The sequence below is a fragment of the Arvicanthis niloticus genome, chromosome X (genome assembly GCF_011762505.2).
Source record: "Arvicanthis niloticus isolate mArvNil1 chromosome X, mArvNil1.pat.X, whole genome shotgun sequence".
NCBI lineage: Eukaryota > Metazoa > Chordata > Mammalia > Rodentia > Muridae > Arvicanthis > Arvicanthis niloticus.
This window is the reverse complement of record NC_047679.1, coordinates 31,279,853-31,298,622: the sequence shown is the minus strand read 5'-3', so window position 1 is coordinate 31,298,622 and position 18,770 is coordinate 31,279,853. Positions and strand designations below refer to the sequence as shown.

Genomic DNA, 18,770 nt, shown 5'->3' with positions numbered 1-18,770 from the left:
ATATTGTTCTTCCTATGGGGTTGCAAAACCCCTCTGCTCCTCCAGTCCTTCTGTCAGCTCCCCCACCAGGTTCCCTGAGCTCAGTCTGTGGGTTGGCTCCAAGCATCCACATGTGCATTGGTCAGTTGCTGGCCAGACCTCCCAAGGAACTGCCACAGAACCTGGTTCTCTTTAGAGTAACAAATGCTCTTAAACCTCTCAGCCACTACCTTGATTTTAGAAATGAGATCTCTCTCTAGGACCTAGAGTTCAATGATCAGGCTAGGCTGCCTGGACAGAAAGCCCTAAGAATTCTCCTGTCTTTACCTCCTTGATTAGGATTGGGAATACGCACCATCAGGCCTGTTTTTTTTTTTTTTTTTTTTTTTTTTTTTTTTTTTTAAACCAGCACTTCAATTTAATTTTTTTGTTTTGTTTTGTTATTTTCGAGACAGGGTTTCTTCGTGTAGCCCTGGCTGTCCTGGAACTCACTCTGTAGACCAGGCTGGCCTCAAACTCAGAAATCCACCTGCCTCTGCCTCCCAAGTGCTGGGATTAAAGGTGTGCACCACCACTGCCGTGCTTCAATATAATTTTTAATAGATGCATTATATTTTGTGGAATAAGTTGTTGGTCATTTAACTATTTCATAAGGTTTTGCACTTTTTTTAACAAGGATTTTGCTCCCAAGTGTGAACTTTTATATGCCCCTGCACACACATGCAGAGGCCAAAGGAGGCTGGTGGATGTCTTCTTGTATTGCTCTCCACCTCACTCAATTGTGTGAACGGATGTATGTGGATATATTCTTGCTACAGTGTGCCTGTGAAGTGTGAAGGCTTGTGGAAGTACCTGTGGAAGCTACAGTACATGAAGGAGTTACTTCCGTCCTTCCAATATATGGGTCCTATGGATAGCACTAAGGTTGTCAGGCTCAGTTGCAAGCACCCTTACCCAACGAGCCACCTTCCTGGCCCCTCTGTATCTTAAGTTTTGAGACAGGGTTTCTCACTGGACCTGAGGCTCCACCATTTCAGCTAGTCTAGAATGTCTAGAGAGCTCCAGAGATCAGTCTGTCTTCACCACATGATACTGGGTTTGCAAGCACAGAAAGACTTGTGGGTGCTGGGAATTTAACCTCAGATCTTGCTTTCACAGCAATTGTTCTTATCCATGGAGCCATCTCTTCATCCAGCAAGTTTCTACTCTCATGATAAAGATACTGCACAGGCTAGGAACAATGGTGCATAATTTAATTCCAGTAGCTGAGAGGCAGAGGCAAGCAGACTGCTTACGTTTGAGATAAGCCTGGTCTACCTATCGAGTATTGCTAGCCACCAGTTCTCCAAAGTGAGACTCTCCAAACAAAAACAAATTCAAAAAAGACATTTGTATACATAAATCCAAGTATTTAAGAGAATATATTCTTAGGTAAGCACAGTTATCATTGGAGGTCCAGCTCTGATGTTAACTAGCTAAATAACCTTAAGGAAGCTGGCATATTATAGCCCCAATACTTTCAACATCGTCATCTTAGAATAGAAATAATCGTATTTACATAAAATGTAATTTTGAGGACAAAATAAGTTAATTTTGTGCAATGCTTACCATTATGCCTTAGAGGAGGTAATAATGTTCTTAGAAGACTTTGATACTGTTTTAGGGTTTCTATTGCTGTGATGAAACACAATGACTAAAAACAAAGCTGCTCCACCCATTGCAACACACACAGCTTGTCTTCTGGGCTCTGACTCGACTCCACTGCTGTTGTTCTTGGTGGTTATCTCATGGTACTGGCATCTCCAAAACTGCTGGGGTCCTCTGTTGCAACTGGGCTGCACTTTCACAAATAGCCTCTTATAGGCTCTCTTCATGGTGCCAAGCCTCAAATTCTCTGTATGACCCCTCCAAGCCTGGGTCTTCAGCTGCCATGGAAGCTGCACTTTCACCTGTGGCTTCCCACAGTGCCAAGACTCAGCTGCTCTCCATGACCCTTTCATGCCTTCAAAATCAGTTCCACCTGGGTGACTCTTAAACCATACCAGGCTCAAATGCCAGTGCAAGGTACAAGCTTGGCCACCTCTAAAACACAGCTTCTGTGTGCGGACTCTCAGGAAACACCTCCCAGAGGATTTCAGCTCAACAGTGCTGGGCTCTTCTTAATCAATGCCAAATTCTCAGCTCCAGCATATCAAGTATCCAGGTAATACAAAAGCTTCACTCTAGTAGTGCTCATATCTTGTTAACCACAGCCTATTCTTCAGCCCCAGCTAACCAGAACCATCGAATTTTAAATCAAAATAGCAAACAGCCTGATAGAATCTTTAAACTTCCCCCTGAAATGTCACAAGCCATCCTCTGTGTGTTCTCTCAACACTCTTATTTTCCAACTGAGCTCTCAACACTCAGTGGCTGTTTTAGGCCAAAGTTCCACAATCCTCCCAAAAACATGGTCGGGTCTGTCCCAGCAATACACCACAATCCTGGTACCTTTGTCTTAGAGTTTCTATTGCTACAACGAAGTGCCATGACCAAAAAGCAAGTTGAGAAGGGAAGAGGCTTTTTGGCTTACACTTCTAGATCACTGCTTATCATTGAATGAAGTCAAGACAGGAACTCAAGCAGGGCAGGAACCAGGAGGTAGGAGCTGATGCAGAGGCCATGGAGGGGTGCTGCTTACTGGCTTGCTCTCCATGCCTTGCTCAGCCTACTTTCCCATAGAACCCAGGATGGGATGGGCCTTCCCCCAATGATCACTAGTTGAGACAATGACTTATAGCTGGATCTCATGGAGGCATTTTCTTAATTGAGGTTCCCTCCTTTCAGATAACTCTAGCCTGTGTCAAGTTGACATTAAGACTAGCCAGCACAAATACATAAATCTTATCAAGCTGCTCTCTTAAAAACAGACAGCTATAACTTAAGGAAAGCTCATTTTATTCAAATCTACAATCTGAGTAGTCTATTCATGGCTTTTTCCTGATGTATTGACATATTTGTTATTTTACTTGAAACAGGTTGATATGTAACTTGGTAGAAGACTAGCTTGATGTTAAATTTACAGTGATCCTCCTGCCTCTGCGTCCTAAGTACTGGGATTATAGACATACACTACCATGTTCAGCTGCATTTCTCTCTTTCTTACTAATCTGTTAACTATAATTAAAACACTAGTATTGGTCCTTTGTAATACATGTGAGAAATGTATCCTTCAGTTTATTTGGCATATTATCTTACTTTGCTTTTAGTTTTCGATATTAAAAAACTTAGGGGTATCAACTCTATGAATATTTAACATTTCCTAAAACATCAAGACTGAATGTAAGTGTAAACCATGGCCCCTGGGTGATGATGGTCCATTAACTTAGGCTACCAACAGTAACAAGTGGACCAGTTTAGTTGGGGTAGCTGTATTTTGTGGGAAGTACATAGGAAATCTCTGTATTTCCTCTCAATGCTGCTATAAACTTAAACCTGCTCTAAAAATAAAACATATTCAAAAATTAAAATAAGAACAAAGATATACCATTTACTGTTACATAAAAACAGTCTATACTTCTAATGTTAGTTTTATGTCTTCCTCATTCCATGCTCGTGTAAATTAACAACCTACATTTTCTTTTTCTTTCAAGAACTTTTGCAAACTAAAGTTTCACATTGTCTCAATCAGACTATGGTTTTGGACTCCACAGGAGATGAGTTTCACTTTTTAATCCTCGCAATCAAAGAGAGATTCACAGAATGTGGCTTAGTTATTTTCTACATTCCAATGACTCTGAGTGTCCATTCTCTGATTATGAAACTCATTTTCATAATCAACATTTTAAATATCTGTGTGATATCTTGTTATCTGAATTCTCTTTATTCAGACCTTACTGAGAAACTTTTTTTCTTCCACAAATATCAGTGTCTCATTTCTCCTTTCCCATGCTGGGTAAAATACCTGTTCAAGTTAGTTTTTCCTTTTTCTGATGCCTCTTTAAATGCATTCCCTTAAGATTAGCTCTCATCTTGATGTGCCAGGGATGGGGGATACCCAGGAGGGCCTCCACTCTCTCAGAGAAAAAGGGGAAGGAGGAGAGGGGTAGGGACTGGTAGGGGGTGGGGAGAGCTGGGAGCAAGGACAGTGATCAGGATGTAAAGTGAATTAAAAAGACTAGCTCTCATCCATGCCATCTAGTTCACAAAACAACCTGCACCAAAGCACAGTTCACTTTTATTTCAAATAACTCATATAATTTTATGCAACCAAGTCTTTGATCTTTTTCTACACTGTCTTCTGGATACACAATAAAGAAGAAAAAAAGGTAAAAGTCTGAGTTTGTGACTGACTATAGCCACAGATGGCAGGTCTTATTGGTTGGCAACAGTACAAGATGACCATCTGTCTCTGACATGATTGCAAAGTATTAGATGTACCAGAACACTGAATGCTGAACACTCTTTCAACCACACACAGTGCCAGGGTTGTAAGAATTAATATGAAATAAGGCTGCAGGAAATTAGAGAGTAAGCCAGAAGCATGTTCCTTAAGCTCTGAGGGTTTATATCAAAGACAAGAGCCAAGGCATTCTTTAAATTATACTCAAATATTCATGGTAGACTATGGGGCTTCTGGCCTTTTAACAGTTCCAAGGCACAGAGCACCTAGTAGTTTTATGAATAGTGAATAAACTGTGAAGTAAAGAGAAGAAGAATTTGTCTACTCCACAATTTGTTATTAGAACTTGAGCAGGCAGACAGGCTAATGATCAGATTTTCTCAAAATGGGTTTCCTTCCCTCTTATATTCTTTCTTGAAAACTAACTACTTATAGAACCAAGAGTCATCCTTTAACTCTCCCTGCACCCTGCAGCTTCACATTAAATTAATCACTGTCTGAGAATCATAATGGAAAACCATCCGCCTCATTCTCTTTTCCCCACTTTGAAAACTGAGAATTTCATCCTGAAAACTGAGAATTTCATCCGTACAGGTACTGTGTTTTGATCAGATCTGCCCTCCCTTCGAAATCCTACAACACCTCCCTTACCCCACTACCACTTTTCCCTCCCCACTCCATCTGCTCTTTTGTTAACCCATCAAATCCTCTTAGCACTGCCACTATGTACATGGGTGTAGACAATCTTCTTTGTAGGTAGCCTCTCAGGAGCCTCCATTCTCTGCCACAAATTTAGTTTAGATCCTTATTACTTCTAACATGAATCATTCCATCTGGACTCTTTTTTTGGTTTTTCGAGACAGGGTTTCTCTGTGTAGCCCTGGCTGTCCTGGAACTCACTCTGTAGACCAGGCTGGCTTCGAACTCAGAAATCTGCCTGTCTCTGCCTCCCAAGTGCTGGGATTAAAGGCCCATCTGGACTCTTAAATGATCTCCCCATCTTTGACCTAACTAACTTTGGCCCATTTTGCATAGAATTCTAATCCACAGGTAAAACAGAAACTTTCCAGAAAGGTCTTTCATGGCTTAGATACTACCAGTATCTCCCATCTTTACATGTCACACTGTTCTCTTATAATATGCCTACCTGTGGGGCAGTGGACTGTGAGTGGGCCTGGTCCTCAGTTGAGCTAAGGCTAGAAGCCATGGAGATCCTGAAGGGATGGTGGAAGCTTTGCCTGCTGCCAGACACCAGGCCATCAGTCATGTAAGGGTAACGCCCCAAACCCCCAAAGTCAGTCACTTCAGTCAGTCAGTCACGTAGGCGCAAGACAAAGACATTCTAATGAGGTACCTAGAGGCCTGGAGGACTTAGCCAATAAGCTTTCCTTCCCAGACACTTCTCCCTATAAAAGGTATTTCATTTCAGGCCCACCCTGAGAAGTAGGGTAAGGTTTTACACATTCACTTTCCGCCATAATAACAAATGCCTTAAAAACATGGACTGCCTCTTTTCATTGGGTTCTGCCCTTGGGAAGGCATAGAGAAGGCCTTTGAGTATAGAGCCACCCAGCCCCAGCCCTACCCGCTAGCCTGAGCTCCCCCCAACCCTGCCAAAGGCCAGATCCAGCCCAGGGGCCCAGATTCCTTTCTCAGCTCCTCCTTGACTTCCAGTGATGCCTGGGTATCAGAGACCCTGGGAACCCCATGGCCCTGGCCTCTTCACAGGCCAGGTGGCCCCCAAACCAACCAGCTCCAGCTGTCCTCCGCCACAGACTGTGCTTTCTCACCCTGGGAGCTGTATCCAGGGCCTTCCCTATAGCCCAATACCCGCCCAATGACAGTGTGGGGTAACCGCAGTCAAACTTCCCTCTACCCGCCTCGCCAAGAGGCAGACAGACCCATGGCAGAGCCCTGTGGCAGAGCAGACTGAACCCAAAAAGCCTACACCTACCTTCTAACCTTTCACCATATTCCTCATAGGGGCAGGCCAAAATTATGTATACTTCCTTGAATGAACCTTCTACTTACTTCCCTCCTTCCTCTCCCCTTTTCTCTCTTTCCATCCCCCACTCTCAAATTGAACCTAGGGCCTAATGCATGTTAGCCAAATGCTCTATCATTTGGTTATGCCTCCCAACACCTTTTACCTTTTTACTTTGGGACAGGTTCTCACTAAGTTGCGCATGTTGGCCTTGAACTTGTTTTGTAGCCAAGGTAAGCTTTCAACTTACTCCTATCTCAACCTCCCAAGTAGTTGGTTGGGATTATAAACTTGTACACTAGGCCTGGCTTTTCTTTGTCATTTTAAAGGAGTAAAACATAATGTACATACATTCTATTATCATTAATGATGGATACACTATTTACTAACTGGTCCTGGGCAAATGATGTAATATCTTTGGGCATTGGCTTTCTCATCTGTAGGCCAGGGAGAACAAAATAAACTTCATGAGTGTATCCTGCACTTTGGCCATCTTCTGAGAGAACAAAATAAAATACATACAGAAACCTCACATGGGAAACATTGCCTGTGTTACCTAGGAATTTATGATTATTCAATACTTCTTAATGGTGCTCCATGTAACAGTGGTTCTTCTAGTCCTGAAATGCTCAGTTCTCATCAAGTCTTATCTTCTGTTTCCAGGCTATGTGAACCACCCTCATCCTCTGTTCTCTCCTCCTTTCCTAGTGCCAGGTACACCTTAGACTTCTTTTGTTACCATGGCACCTTGTATAATGTCCAATCAAATAACAATCATAGCATCTCATCTTCTAGACTGAAAATTCCATGAATGTGAGCACTGGGTTCTGTTTTTTAGGTAACTGGGACCTTGAACATGGCCAGTACTGAAGAAATAAATCCTGTCTTATGCAGCAGCTTCACCTAACAAATTGTCTCAACCTCTAAGAAAGAGGTGTGACCATCCTTTATTACTCTCTATAAATCACTTGTAACTTTTTTCACATTTGCCCAACTTAGCAGAGGTCATAGAGATGAGATTTCCTTCTTTTAAAAAAATCTGTTCCTAATCCCAGCACTTGGGAGGCAGAGGCAGGCGGATTTCTGAGTCTACAGAGTGAGTTCCAGGACAGCCAGGACTACACAGAGAAACCCTGTCTCGGAAAAACAAAACAAAACAAAACAAACAAACAAAATAAATAAATAAAAAATCTGTTCCTAAACCTTAAATGTCCTATGAATAAGAATATTATTAAAAACCACACTTAAAACTCATGGAGTAAAAACTACAAGTATAAAAATGTGAAGTAGAAATAAATAAATAAAAATTGAAAAATTGTGAAGCGCAACTGAGCCAATATCGGGCACTCTTGCAAACTGAATCTGGAGGGGCTGGAGCTCAGGAGTAGAGCACTTGGCTTACATGCATGATGTTGTACTTTCAGGCTCCAGGACTGCCAAAAGGTCAGGTAGGAGCCTGCCCATGTGCTTTAAAGGAAGAATTACTGTAATAGCTTATAACCAAAGGAATAAACTCTAGCATATATATATTAATTATATATACATATATATTATATATATACATATATATATTTACATTAAATCACAAGGTGGAGACTGGAGGTGGTTAAAAACACTGCTTTTACAGAGGACCCAGGTTTGGTTTCCAGCATCCACATGGTGGCATACAACTGTCTGTAACTACAGTTCCAGGGAATTCAATGTCCCCTTTGACCTCTGTGGATACCAGACATGTACATAGTGTACAAATATGCAGGTAAACCGTCACACAAAAATAAATCTTAAAAAAGAAATCACAACCTGGATGTTGTGACTCATATCTGAAATCTCAGCAGGTGTGAAGGTGAGGCAGAACAATCTCCATGAGTCTGAGGACAGCCTAGGCTACATACAAAATACTAAGCTAGCCCAGCTTATAGAATGAGATTCCGTTTCAAAGAAATCCCAGTGATCATTCAAAAATGTCTTGGCCGGGCATTGGTGGTGCACATCTTTAATCCCAGCACTTGGGAGGCAGAGGCAGGTGGATTTCTGAGTTTGAGGCCAGCCTGGTCTACAAAGTGAGTTCCAGGACAGCAAGAGCTACCCAGAGAAACCCTGTCTCGGAAAAACCAAAAAAAAAAAAAAAAAAAAAAAAAAAGTCTTGTATCTTTACTTCCTAACACTAGCCTTATACTTTTAACTAAAAAAATATTAAATTCTGAAAACCATGAAAAATACAGGGTAGTACTGCACAGGGTTAAGATGTACTTTACTTACATGTTACAAAGATCTTATTCAGCATGCTTACTCCTTGAAAGAAATAATCACTATACATCTCAAGAAGACAAACTGAGTTAGGGGGGATCGGTCATGACTGCCTGTCTTATTAGTCATCCATTTATTCTCTGCTCCAGTCATTATCACTGCCATCAAATACTGTGACAATTTCTGCTGATCTTGTATTAATGGGTTTTGGTTAAGTGTGTAATCTAAAAATTTATGAGGCATTTTACTTTAAAATGCATCTTACTATATGCATCTTAGCTATACAAGCCAGAAAAATAATATCTGTGTTTCAGCAGTTATTTAATGTAAAAAAAAAAAAAAGAGTGTACTTACCACAACTTGCAACACCTGTTCATTGTGAAGAGAGGAGGAGGAAGAGGAGGAAGAGGATGAAGAAGAGGAAGAGGAAGAAGAGGAAGAATAAGAAGAGGGAGAGTCAGCCATCATTTGTGCCAAAGTCTGCATCAGTGTTTTTCCAAGGAGAAAAAAAGAGCTGAACATGGCAATCACGCCAAACACCATTCCAAAATTGAACCTGGCAACAAGAACAAAAGCAAACATGTAAGTGTACAATTCTACACAGTGCATGGACTAACAAGGTAACTGGCCACAGTCTGTAGCTTTTAAACAATTGCTAAAAAAACACCAATCAGGTTTCCCCTATCTAAATTGATTGAATCCTAGGTAATTCTAACAAACTACATACTCTGACACCCAAAAAAGCTAAGTATCATTGCCAATTTAAAAAAAGGGGGGGGCTGAGGGGGGAGGGGTTACTCTCTATTTGTTCATTATAGCCCTGTTTTGTTTGTGTTTAATATAGTTAGAAATACTCTTAACATTAGGGCAGTCACTTATTTCACAGTACTTACTTTCCATCCTACTGTCTGCATCTTATATATCATTTTAGCTTTGTGATAAATTAGTTTCAATATCAAGGGAGGCAAATTTAATAGTTTTGTTTATTCTGTTGTTTCACTTTTTAAAATTTATTTATTTATTTTAATATTTGAGTACACTGTAGCTGTCTTCAGACACACCAGAAGAGGGAATGGGATCCTATTACAGATGGTCATGAGCCACCATGTGGTTGCTGGGAATTGAACTCAGGACCTCTGGAAGGGCAGTCAGTGCTCTTAATCACTGAGCTATCTCTCCAGCCCCTATTCTGTTGTCTCGATAATTAAAATTACTCTTATGGCTGGGACTAATCTGTTATTTTTTTCATAAAGTCCTGTTGTGAAAGTTTAGGTTGTAGAATTGTTTGTAATAATCTTATTTTTGTTCAAAGAATTAGGTAATACCTTATTTTAATTATTGGGTTTTTTTTCATTCAACTTTATTAGTTTTTTCAAATAACTGAATTTTAGGTTTGCCTATTTTTATCCTTTCTGTATCCTTTCTGGCTTTTTGATTATTTAATTGTTTGCATTTAGCTTAAATATATTTGGAGCTTACTTTACATTTATGTGTGTGTGTTGTTCACATATTTACTTTTAAAAATTTTACAATGTTGTTTCTTTAATTCTGAATCTTCATTTATAATGTTAAAATTGATAACATCACTCCAGCCTAAAATCTAGAAAATATTTAGAAAGCAGAAAGATAATTCAAAGGATATTATACTTCCAAGGCAATGAACGGATGAAGTGGATATTTTCCATAATATTTTGGACTTTCATGTGAAAAGCTCTAAGAGAGAAAATGAAAAGTTGTAAAACTAGCCACAGCATCTGGAGTGCCTTTTCTATTTTATCTTTTTCTTTTCTTCTATTACTTTATTTAATTAAGATAATATATACATTGAGACAAAGTCTCTTTATGTACCCCAGAGTGGCCCAGAACTTGCTATGTTGTCCATGCTTCCCTCAAATTATCAATTCTCCTACCTCAGACTTTCAGAGTGCTGGGATTCTTAAAGCTATGTGCTGCTGTTCCTACTTGGAGCTTCATTGTTAACAAAAAGTAGTTTAAAGTACATTATTCACTAGTCCCAAATTCTCTGAACTAAGAACCTGTTATGGGGAGCTGGAGATATGGCTCAGAGGTTGAGAACACTGGCTGTTCTTGCATAAGACCCAGGTTCAGTTCCTAGTACCACATGTTGGTTCACAACTGCCACTCCAGTTTCAGAAGATTTGATACCTTCCTGGCTCCTATGAGCATTGCATGCAGGTGGTGCAAATTCAGCAAAACAAAATGAGAAAATAAAAATAAATACATCTTTAAAAAAATTGTTAGGATATTAGGTATCCCAAAGACCATGGAAAATATAAAAGCATAAATTTTCATAAGTGTCTCATTCCTTCCTTCCATCCATCCATCCATCCATCCATCCATCCATCCATCCAATTTAGACTTTACTTGAGTACTCTAGAAGACCAGCACATGCTCTTAACTGCTGAACCATCTCTCCAGTCTCCCTCATTTTATTTTTTGTTTGATCAAGACAAGGTTCTCATGTAGTTCAGACTGGCCTCAAACTTGAAATCTAACTTAGAATGGTTTTAAAACTCCTGGAGCTTCTAGAACAACAGATATGTACCACTATGCTCAGGTGCCATGATTTTCAATGTATGAAAAGCACAATGATACAATTCCATACATATATTTATGTGTATATATATACATATATATGCTCAATAGATAAAAAAAAATATGGAAATTGTTAATAAGCTATCTCTGATTATAATAATTTAATTACTAATTTAGCCCAAAATTGAAGATGAAAAGTACCATTGGTAAAGCATCCTTGCTTTCCGCCGTCCCCAACTGTAAAAGGCACGATTAAAAATTGAAGTTTGCCATCTTATATGAAAAGGAGAGATGCTCAATCCATTGTTTTCCAGCCAGTCTTCATAAGAATGTTTAAAATACACAGATGACTAAGAGAAAGAAAAGTTCAGCATCACTCAAATTTGAAGAGCAGACTTATATCATAAGAAAACAAAGAAATAAATTAAAGAAAATAAAGACTTTCTAAAAGAAATCAAGATGTTAGTAGTGCAAATGTTTATAATATTTTTTGAGATAGTTACATGTAACCCAGGCTGGCCTCTAGCTTCCACATAGCTGAGGATGACTTTGAATTTGTGATCCTCTGGATTCTACCTCCCAAGTGCTGAGATTACAGGCATTTGCCACCATGTCCAGTTTATGTAGTGCTGGGGACTCATCCCATGAAGTCCCACCCAAGTGTGTATAATCTTAAAGCCTCGTGGCTTTTCCCTGCAAAGTATTAAAGGTCTCCAATTAACTGGGTGGGCCAGGTTAGGTTCCAGAGATATATAACCCCAAAGTGAAATCTGGCTTATAGCCTCTAATTTAGGAATAGTTTTTAAATTTTTAAGGGATGATTTTTTTAAAAAGACAACTGCTGGGTGCTGGGAATAGTGGTTATGATGATAACTTGCCTAGATAATGTGACAAAAAGACAGCTTTGGGAAAGATTTCATTTTGCTCACAGTTCCAGAGTATACCCCATCATGGAGCAGAAGGCACTGGAGGTAGAAGAGGTAGGTGGCTGAGGCAGCTGGTCACATTACATCCATAGTCAAGAGGCAGAGGAAGATGGAAGCCTGTGTTAAGGCCTTTCTCTGTTTTTATCTAGTTCAGGGTCTCACCCCATAGAAATAGTATCTCCCACATTTAGGGTGGGTTTTCTCCCTCAATTATCCTAAACTAGATAATCCCTTGCAGCCACACACACAGAGAATTGTTTCCATGGTGATTTTAAATCCCAGTAAATCCACAATCAAAAGTAGCCAGCACAGTGGAGTATGCCTGTAATCCCACCACTACACAATAGTGATAGAGAAGGAAAGGCAGGAGTGACTCTGCAAGTTTACAACCAGAATGTTTGGCACAGTAGTTCCAGGCCGAACAGACTCACAGAGAAATGCTGTCTCAACCCTGTCTTCGCCACAAAGGAAACAAAACCCAAAAACATGTGACAAAGATCCTGTGACCCATAAAGCTTAAAATACTTACTATTCAATAGAGAAGAGCATGAGAGAAAGGAGGTCCAGTGACAGGCTCAAATTGGGATCCAGCTCAAGGGAAGACCCAGGGTCCTGCTACTATTACTGATGCTATGTTGTGCTTGTAGACAGGAGCCTAGCATGGCTGCCCTCTGAGAGGCCCAACAAGCAGCTGAAAGAGCCAGATGCAGATACTAGCACCCAACCAATGAACAGAAGATGGAGACCCCTGTGGTTGAATTAGGGAAAAGCTGGAAGAAGCTGAGGAGGAGCGTGACCCCATATGAAGACCAGCAATCTTAACTAACCTGGACCCCTGAGATCTCTCAGACACTGAGCCACCAACCAGGCAGCATACACCAGCTGATATGAGGCCACCAACACATATATAGCAAAGTATTGCCGGGTCTGGACTCAGAGAAGATGCACCTAACCTCAAGAGATTGGAGGCCCCAGGAAGTGGGGAGGCCTGGTGGGATAGGGACATCCTCTTGGAGATGGGGGTTGGGGGAGGAGGTATGGAATGGGCAGTGGGAGGGGGGCAGACCAGGAGGGGGATGAAGTCTGGACTGTACAAAAGGATTAAACAATAAAAATAAATATATTTTTAAAAAAACTTACTATTCCAGCTTTTAAAAAAAATCCTGACACATACTTTTAAAGCCAGCATTTTGGGAGGCAGAGGCTAGCCTGATCTACAGAGTGAGTTCCTGGACAGCCAGGACTATACATGGAAACCCTATCTCAAAAAACCTAAACCATCACCACCGCCAATCCTGACTTCTGCTTAGAACCATAAAGCCCATAAGAAATATGTATATCAAAACTTCAAGCCACATATAATTTTAAACTGTCTAGTACCCAAATTTTTAAAAGGAAAGATTAATTTTCATATATTTGTAATCTGTAAATATCCAAGCTATCATTTTAATGTGTAATCAATGTACGAACATTGAGACATTTATTTCTAGTATTCTTAGAAATGTATCAAAATTTGACTCCTAGCATATCTCTTATTCAGACAAGCTTTTGCAAATGCTAGCTAGCCACACATCCAATAGCTACTACAGTGCATGGCACTGCATATTTCATTGCCACAGACAGGAAACAGGTCTTCTGAGATAATTTTTAGGCTCCAAGTGGATTCAACAGAAGAGATAGCCTATTTTCAATCAATATTTTCTATTTTCATCTAAGCCACCCTCAAGTTAAACCAGACAAAACTAGAAAATTTACCTAATGTCCTCTAGGTCTCAGTAGAAGCTCTTTAAATTTCCCCAAGGGTTACAGTGATAGCTGCTTACAGTCACAAGGCTCTTATAATTTGAAGTCCTTGGCTAAACTAAATCTATAAATAACAAGGGAGTTACAGAAAACACTGAAGTACTGTCATAACTGATGACTGTCTGTATGAAAAATGCATTTGTCCTAGAAAGCTATTTCAGATCTTTTACCATCATAAAGAAATGGCCTCAGTCTAAATGTCAGTATCTACAATTGTCTCTACTGTCTTCTGATGGCATTTTAAGCCTGCCTGTTTTCTAGGACTTGAAAAGGTGGCTGACACACCTGAACAGCAGAGGTTTACTGGGTACAAAAAACAAGGGTAAGGCAGCAGACCAAGAGAAGGGGAAAGTTCTGAAAAAGTCAAGATCGCGGGCACTGGAGAGAAGGCTCAACCAGTAAAAACAGTGGCTTTTCTTCCAGAGGACGTAGGTTCAAATCCCAGCACTCACATGGCAGCTAAGAACTATTCGTAACTCAAGTTCCAGGGGGATCCTAAGACATCTTCTGGCCCCTGAGGACACTGAATGCATGTAGTGTACATGCACATAGAAGCAGATAAAACAGCCATATACATTTCTTTAGGCAAGGTTGCTCTCCATTCCCAGACAGATACTCTGAATCAGTGCCATTACTCAGGAATTGGCACCTTTATGAAGAGAGAGGATGCCCCAGAAATTAGAGTTACATCCTTCTCACTCACTTACTTGACCTGAGACTTACTGTAAGAGTTTGATGAGTTCTATTTATCCGGGATCGTTTTTTAACATATGAAACATGAAGAAATCATGTGGCCTTTTCTTTTGAGCCCAATCACCAAATCACTGTGACCTGTGCTGCTAAGCACTGAAACCAAGTCCATTGCACTAGTAACTCTCAAATAAATGTGCACAGAAATGATCAGGGGACCTTGTTAAGCTGCAGGCTGTGAGTCTACAGGTCAGAGGTGAAACCTAAGAGTGTGCCATTCTAAGAAGTGCCCAGATCATCCAAGTGGAGTTGGTCCTTAAACCTCAGATACAGTATATTATGTGGATGCATAATATAATCCTCTCCATAGACTCAGGTGATCCTTCCAGTTGTTATCCCTATTTAAAGACAAGAAATGGAGGCATAGGTAACAATTTGCCTAAGGTCACAAAGGTTAGGAAGTGGCAGAGCCTAGCTCTCTTAAGGACTACACTTCATAGTCTGGCGTTCCAAAGTTTAAATATGACAAAGAAGCATAGGTGCCATTTGATTTTATTGTTTTCTAAGACAAAACGTCACGAGGTATTTTGTTTAAAAGAACACAAACATGAAGTTTTTACTATTTATGATTGTGATTTTCAAACCCTTGGGAATTTCTATGCTCGTATTCCCCGCCCCCATTCCATTCTAAGGGTGTCTGAAGCACGTGCTCGGACAACACGTGAAATTTCTTCTTAGGATCCCAGCACCCTCAACACTCAAAAAAAAAAAAAGAAAGAAAAAGAAAACGCCTGTATGCCCAGGGTATGTGTGGTGAAAAAGGGAGTGTAGGGTGTAAATAGAATTTGAGTAACAGAAACTGTGGCTATCTAAATTCTTGCTACTTAAGCACGCTACTCTAAAGCATGGTCTGCGGGTCAACCGTCTGTAGGACAGAGGAACTGGCTGGAAATACAGAATCTTAGCTTTCCTCCCAGACCTGACGAAATCAGAATCTAAATTTAAACCGAAACCACTGGATGCTCCTGTGTACTTTCGAGTTTGACACCAGTGATTTAAGTCACGATTTGATTTCCATTTATCACAATACTAGCAGCGTCTCACGGGTCCTAACTTTAGCACAAAGAAGGAAAACAATGCATTTTCTTAAGCGGATGTTTTAGCTTCTTTCCTCCTTCGAGCCGTGCCTCCCAAGCCCGCCAGACTCCTCCCGGGAAAGAGCCAAAAGCTGCAGGGACCCGGAGCCCGCAATGCGGCGGCGGCGGCGGCACGGGCCGCCACACCCCTCCCGCAGCCTGCCCTACTTTATTTAATCCGCCGGACGGATGCGCCACGCGGAAGAGTGCACGTAGACACCACGGGCGGAGCGGGTTCCAGACCCCCGAGGAAACTCGGCAGGGCAAGAGGAAAGGCCTTGGGCAACACAGGACCATGTGCACCAGCCCTGGACTCCACCGGCTGGGGCCTTAGGCCTGAGGCCCTCACCTTCAACACCAAGTCGGCCAGGTAGACGGCAGTCCAACCACCCACCACCACCACCACCAGCGACACCGGAATCATAGTAGCAGCGGATGGACGGCGGGCCCCAGCGTCCTCCTTCTGCGATCCACAATCAGCCGTACGCTCGGAGCCTTACAGCTCCAGCATCCGCGAAGGAACCAAATTGCTACCGGGTTCTTTGCTCCGGTGGCAACGTTTCCCTCCGGACTCTTCCGGTGAGGACACTCAGACGGTTTTGTGCATGCCGGAAAAAGCGCGCGGGCTTCTTTTCCTAGGACTCTCCGGCGCCGGAGTAGTAGACGCTCCTGGCATTCGTCCGGCAGCGTTCTAGTGATTCTTTAGGCTTGACCCTGTCAGCGCTCTGCTCTCCCTTCTCACTGATTTTCATCTCCGGCTTGTGCTTTTCATATAGCAAGAGTTTGGGGTTATCAGTAGTACCGATACATACCCACATTTAAATTAATCACGTCTCTTTCTAACTTGTTTATATATGGCAACATCATAATGGAGGCCTCAGTTGTTCCTTTCGCTGCTTTGAAAACTAAATATCTGTCTGTACCTTAATGGAAATACGTAGCATTTCTATCCCGGGAATTTCTTTCTAGTTTCCCTTCCTAGGCGTTTCCATCCCCTGCCCTGTTCTGACTTTAAAAAACAAAACTGAATTTTGCTTAAATAGAATCACACCGTTTAAGTCTGGATTATTCCTCGCGACATTTTGGTTTGTAAAATTTGTCTATATTACTGGTTTTTATTTTATAAGACAGGGTCTCACTTTGCAGTCCAGGCCTGGCATTGAACTCTCAGAAATCCACCCTGCACTTAGGAGTCGTGAATCAGAACACCTGGCTGTTGATTAATTTTTTTTTAAACCTTTTATCAAAAACTTGAGGTTTGCGCTATTGTTACATATTGGAGTTCTAGAACTGGAAAAATGGCTCAGCAGGTAAAGGCACTTGCCTAGCCTGACTACCTGAGACCAGTCCCCAGGGGGACAACATAATAGGAGAGAACCAACCCTTGCAGGTTTTCCTTTGATCTACTCGCCTATAAAATAAGTTAGATGAAACTTTAAAAAAACTGGAGCACTGGCCATCTGTCCAGTGAACTAAAGTGTAGTTCTCAGCCTTGGATGCACATTAGCTTCACCAGGGGCCTTTAAAATCCCAGATGCTTGTGTAGCCTGGACCAATTAAATCAGAAGCTCTGTGAAACAGACCCATGGCTGTATCATTTTAAATGCGGTCATGTCTCTGTGTAGCCAGCCCCTAGTACATATCCACCAAACTAGATAATCTCCTGCAGTAAGGAACCAGGACTTTGATACTCTTGAGCTACACCCTCTAGCCATACTGCATTCTTTCTTTTTAAAAACAAAGTCTGTAACCCAGACTGGACTAAAGCCTTACATAGCATGGGAAACTTGTGGTTCTCTTTTCTCCAATTCCTGAGTGCTAGAATTACAGGTGTACACTATCAAGTCAGGATTTACATTCTCTATTAGCTATCCATAGGCTCTAGAAAAAGAGTGGTTTTGGGTTTTTGGCTAAAGTCGCCTTCAAGTTTCTGTAAAGCAACCTAGAAAAAGTGTTCTAGTATACATGCCATAGGCGTTGTCTACAGTGAAGTTAGTTGGAAACTTATCCCTGATTCTTAAAAATAAGTGAACTTGGAGGCCTTATTTAGGTATATTCCTGCAACAATTCCTCTTTTTTGGTTTTGTGTGTGTGTGTGTGTCCTGACTTTTCACTTGGTTTACTCAGATGGAACTACTAATCTGTAAACACTTTGATCTTGTAACATAATGTGGTATTGTAGTCTATATCAAAGCTGTTGAGCAAGCACTGGAGTTAGAAAAAAAAGGTCACATCCTATGTTTAGTGACAGGCTCAGAGCACAGAATTTTCCTTAAGTTTTAATTACTTAGTAATAGGTCTCTCTGGCTTCAGAACTGACTCTGTTTTACCTCTATTTGTATACATGTGTTTATGTGTTCTTATAAGTGATTGGAAGTTTTTAATGCAGCTGAATATAAGATATAAATGTTTACATTCAAGTACCCTGTGAATTCATAGCTTTTGATATTTTCTTCATGTTAACCTTTGAGAATTTCTGACGTGTAAATGCTAGCTAGATACTTACAAAAACCACTACTTAGAAGCTTATTTTTATTTTATACTTTAAATTTTAATTTATAGTAGAAAATTTTAAATAGTTAAATCTCTTAATACCTTTAACAAAAATTGACAGGGATTGGCCAAAATGAAAAGTTAAAATTATACTTACTGCTCAACATTTCAAAAACTAAATAAACATGATTGAAATTTTATCTCCAAACTATTTTCCAAATGTTCTTTTGTATAAATGTGTTAGAATTTCTACTTCTGAATTTCTAAGTTTATTGGTACATTTTATATTTTGATTTGACCTTTGTTTGCTTTATATAATGGCTCTGTAGTTTTAACCTTGTTCCTTCCTGGGAGGAGACCATTAACTTAACAATAGAAATGGCTTTTTTTTGTTGTTGTTAGCTTGAAGCTTTGTCTGGACCATTTACTGAGACAAGTACAAGCTACTGCATGGCTATCTGATAACCCAAAATGTGAAGGAAATGAGTTGATTGTGATTTTCTGTTCCCAGCTTACAGATTGAGTTATATATCTGAGTTGATTTTCCTACCAGGAGCACAGCAGTCAAAACAAAG

General features: G+C 40.7%; 1 protein-coding gene across 5 annotated transcripts in view; it reads right to left on the bottom strand.

The window, feature by feature from the left end:
• Mbtps2 (membrane bound transcription factor peptidase, site 2) overlaps positions 1–16,289 on the bottom strand; it is a 67,149-nt gene extending 50,860 nt beyond the window's left edge. For 3 of the 5 annotated variants that reach the window (XM_076918785.1, XM_076918786.1, XM_076918784.1), the window contains exons 1-3: positions 16,052–16,260; positions 11,349–11,497; positions 8,946–9,147 (exon numbers count right to left, since the gene is read on the bottom strand). In XM_076918785.1, coding sequence (XP_076774900.1) covers positions 8,946–9,147; positions 11,349–11,497; positions 16,052–16,126 — 426 coding nt within the window. In that variant the 5' untranslated portion in view covers positions 16,127–16,260. Of the gene's footprint in view, positions 1–8,945; positions 9,148–11,348; positions 11,498–16,051 lie in introns of all 5 variants that reach the window. The other 2 variants (XM_034485440.2, XM_076918787.1) reach the window with 2 other exon arrangements.
• Positions 16,290–18,770: the final 2,481 nt, after the last annotated feature.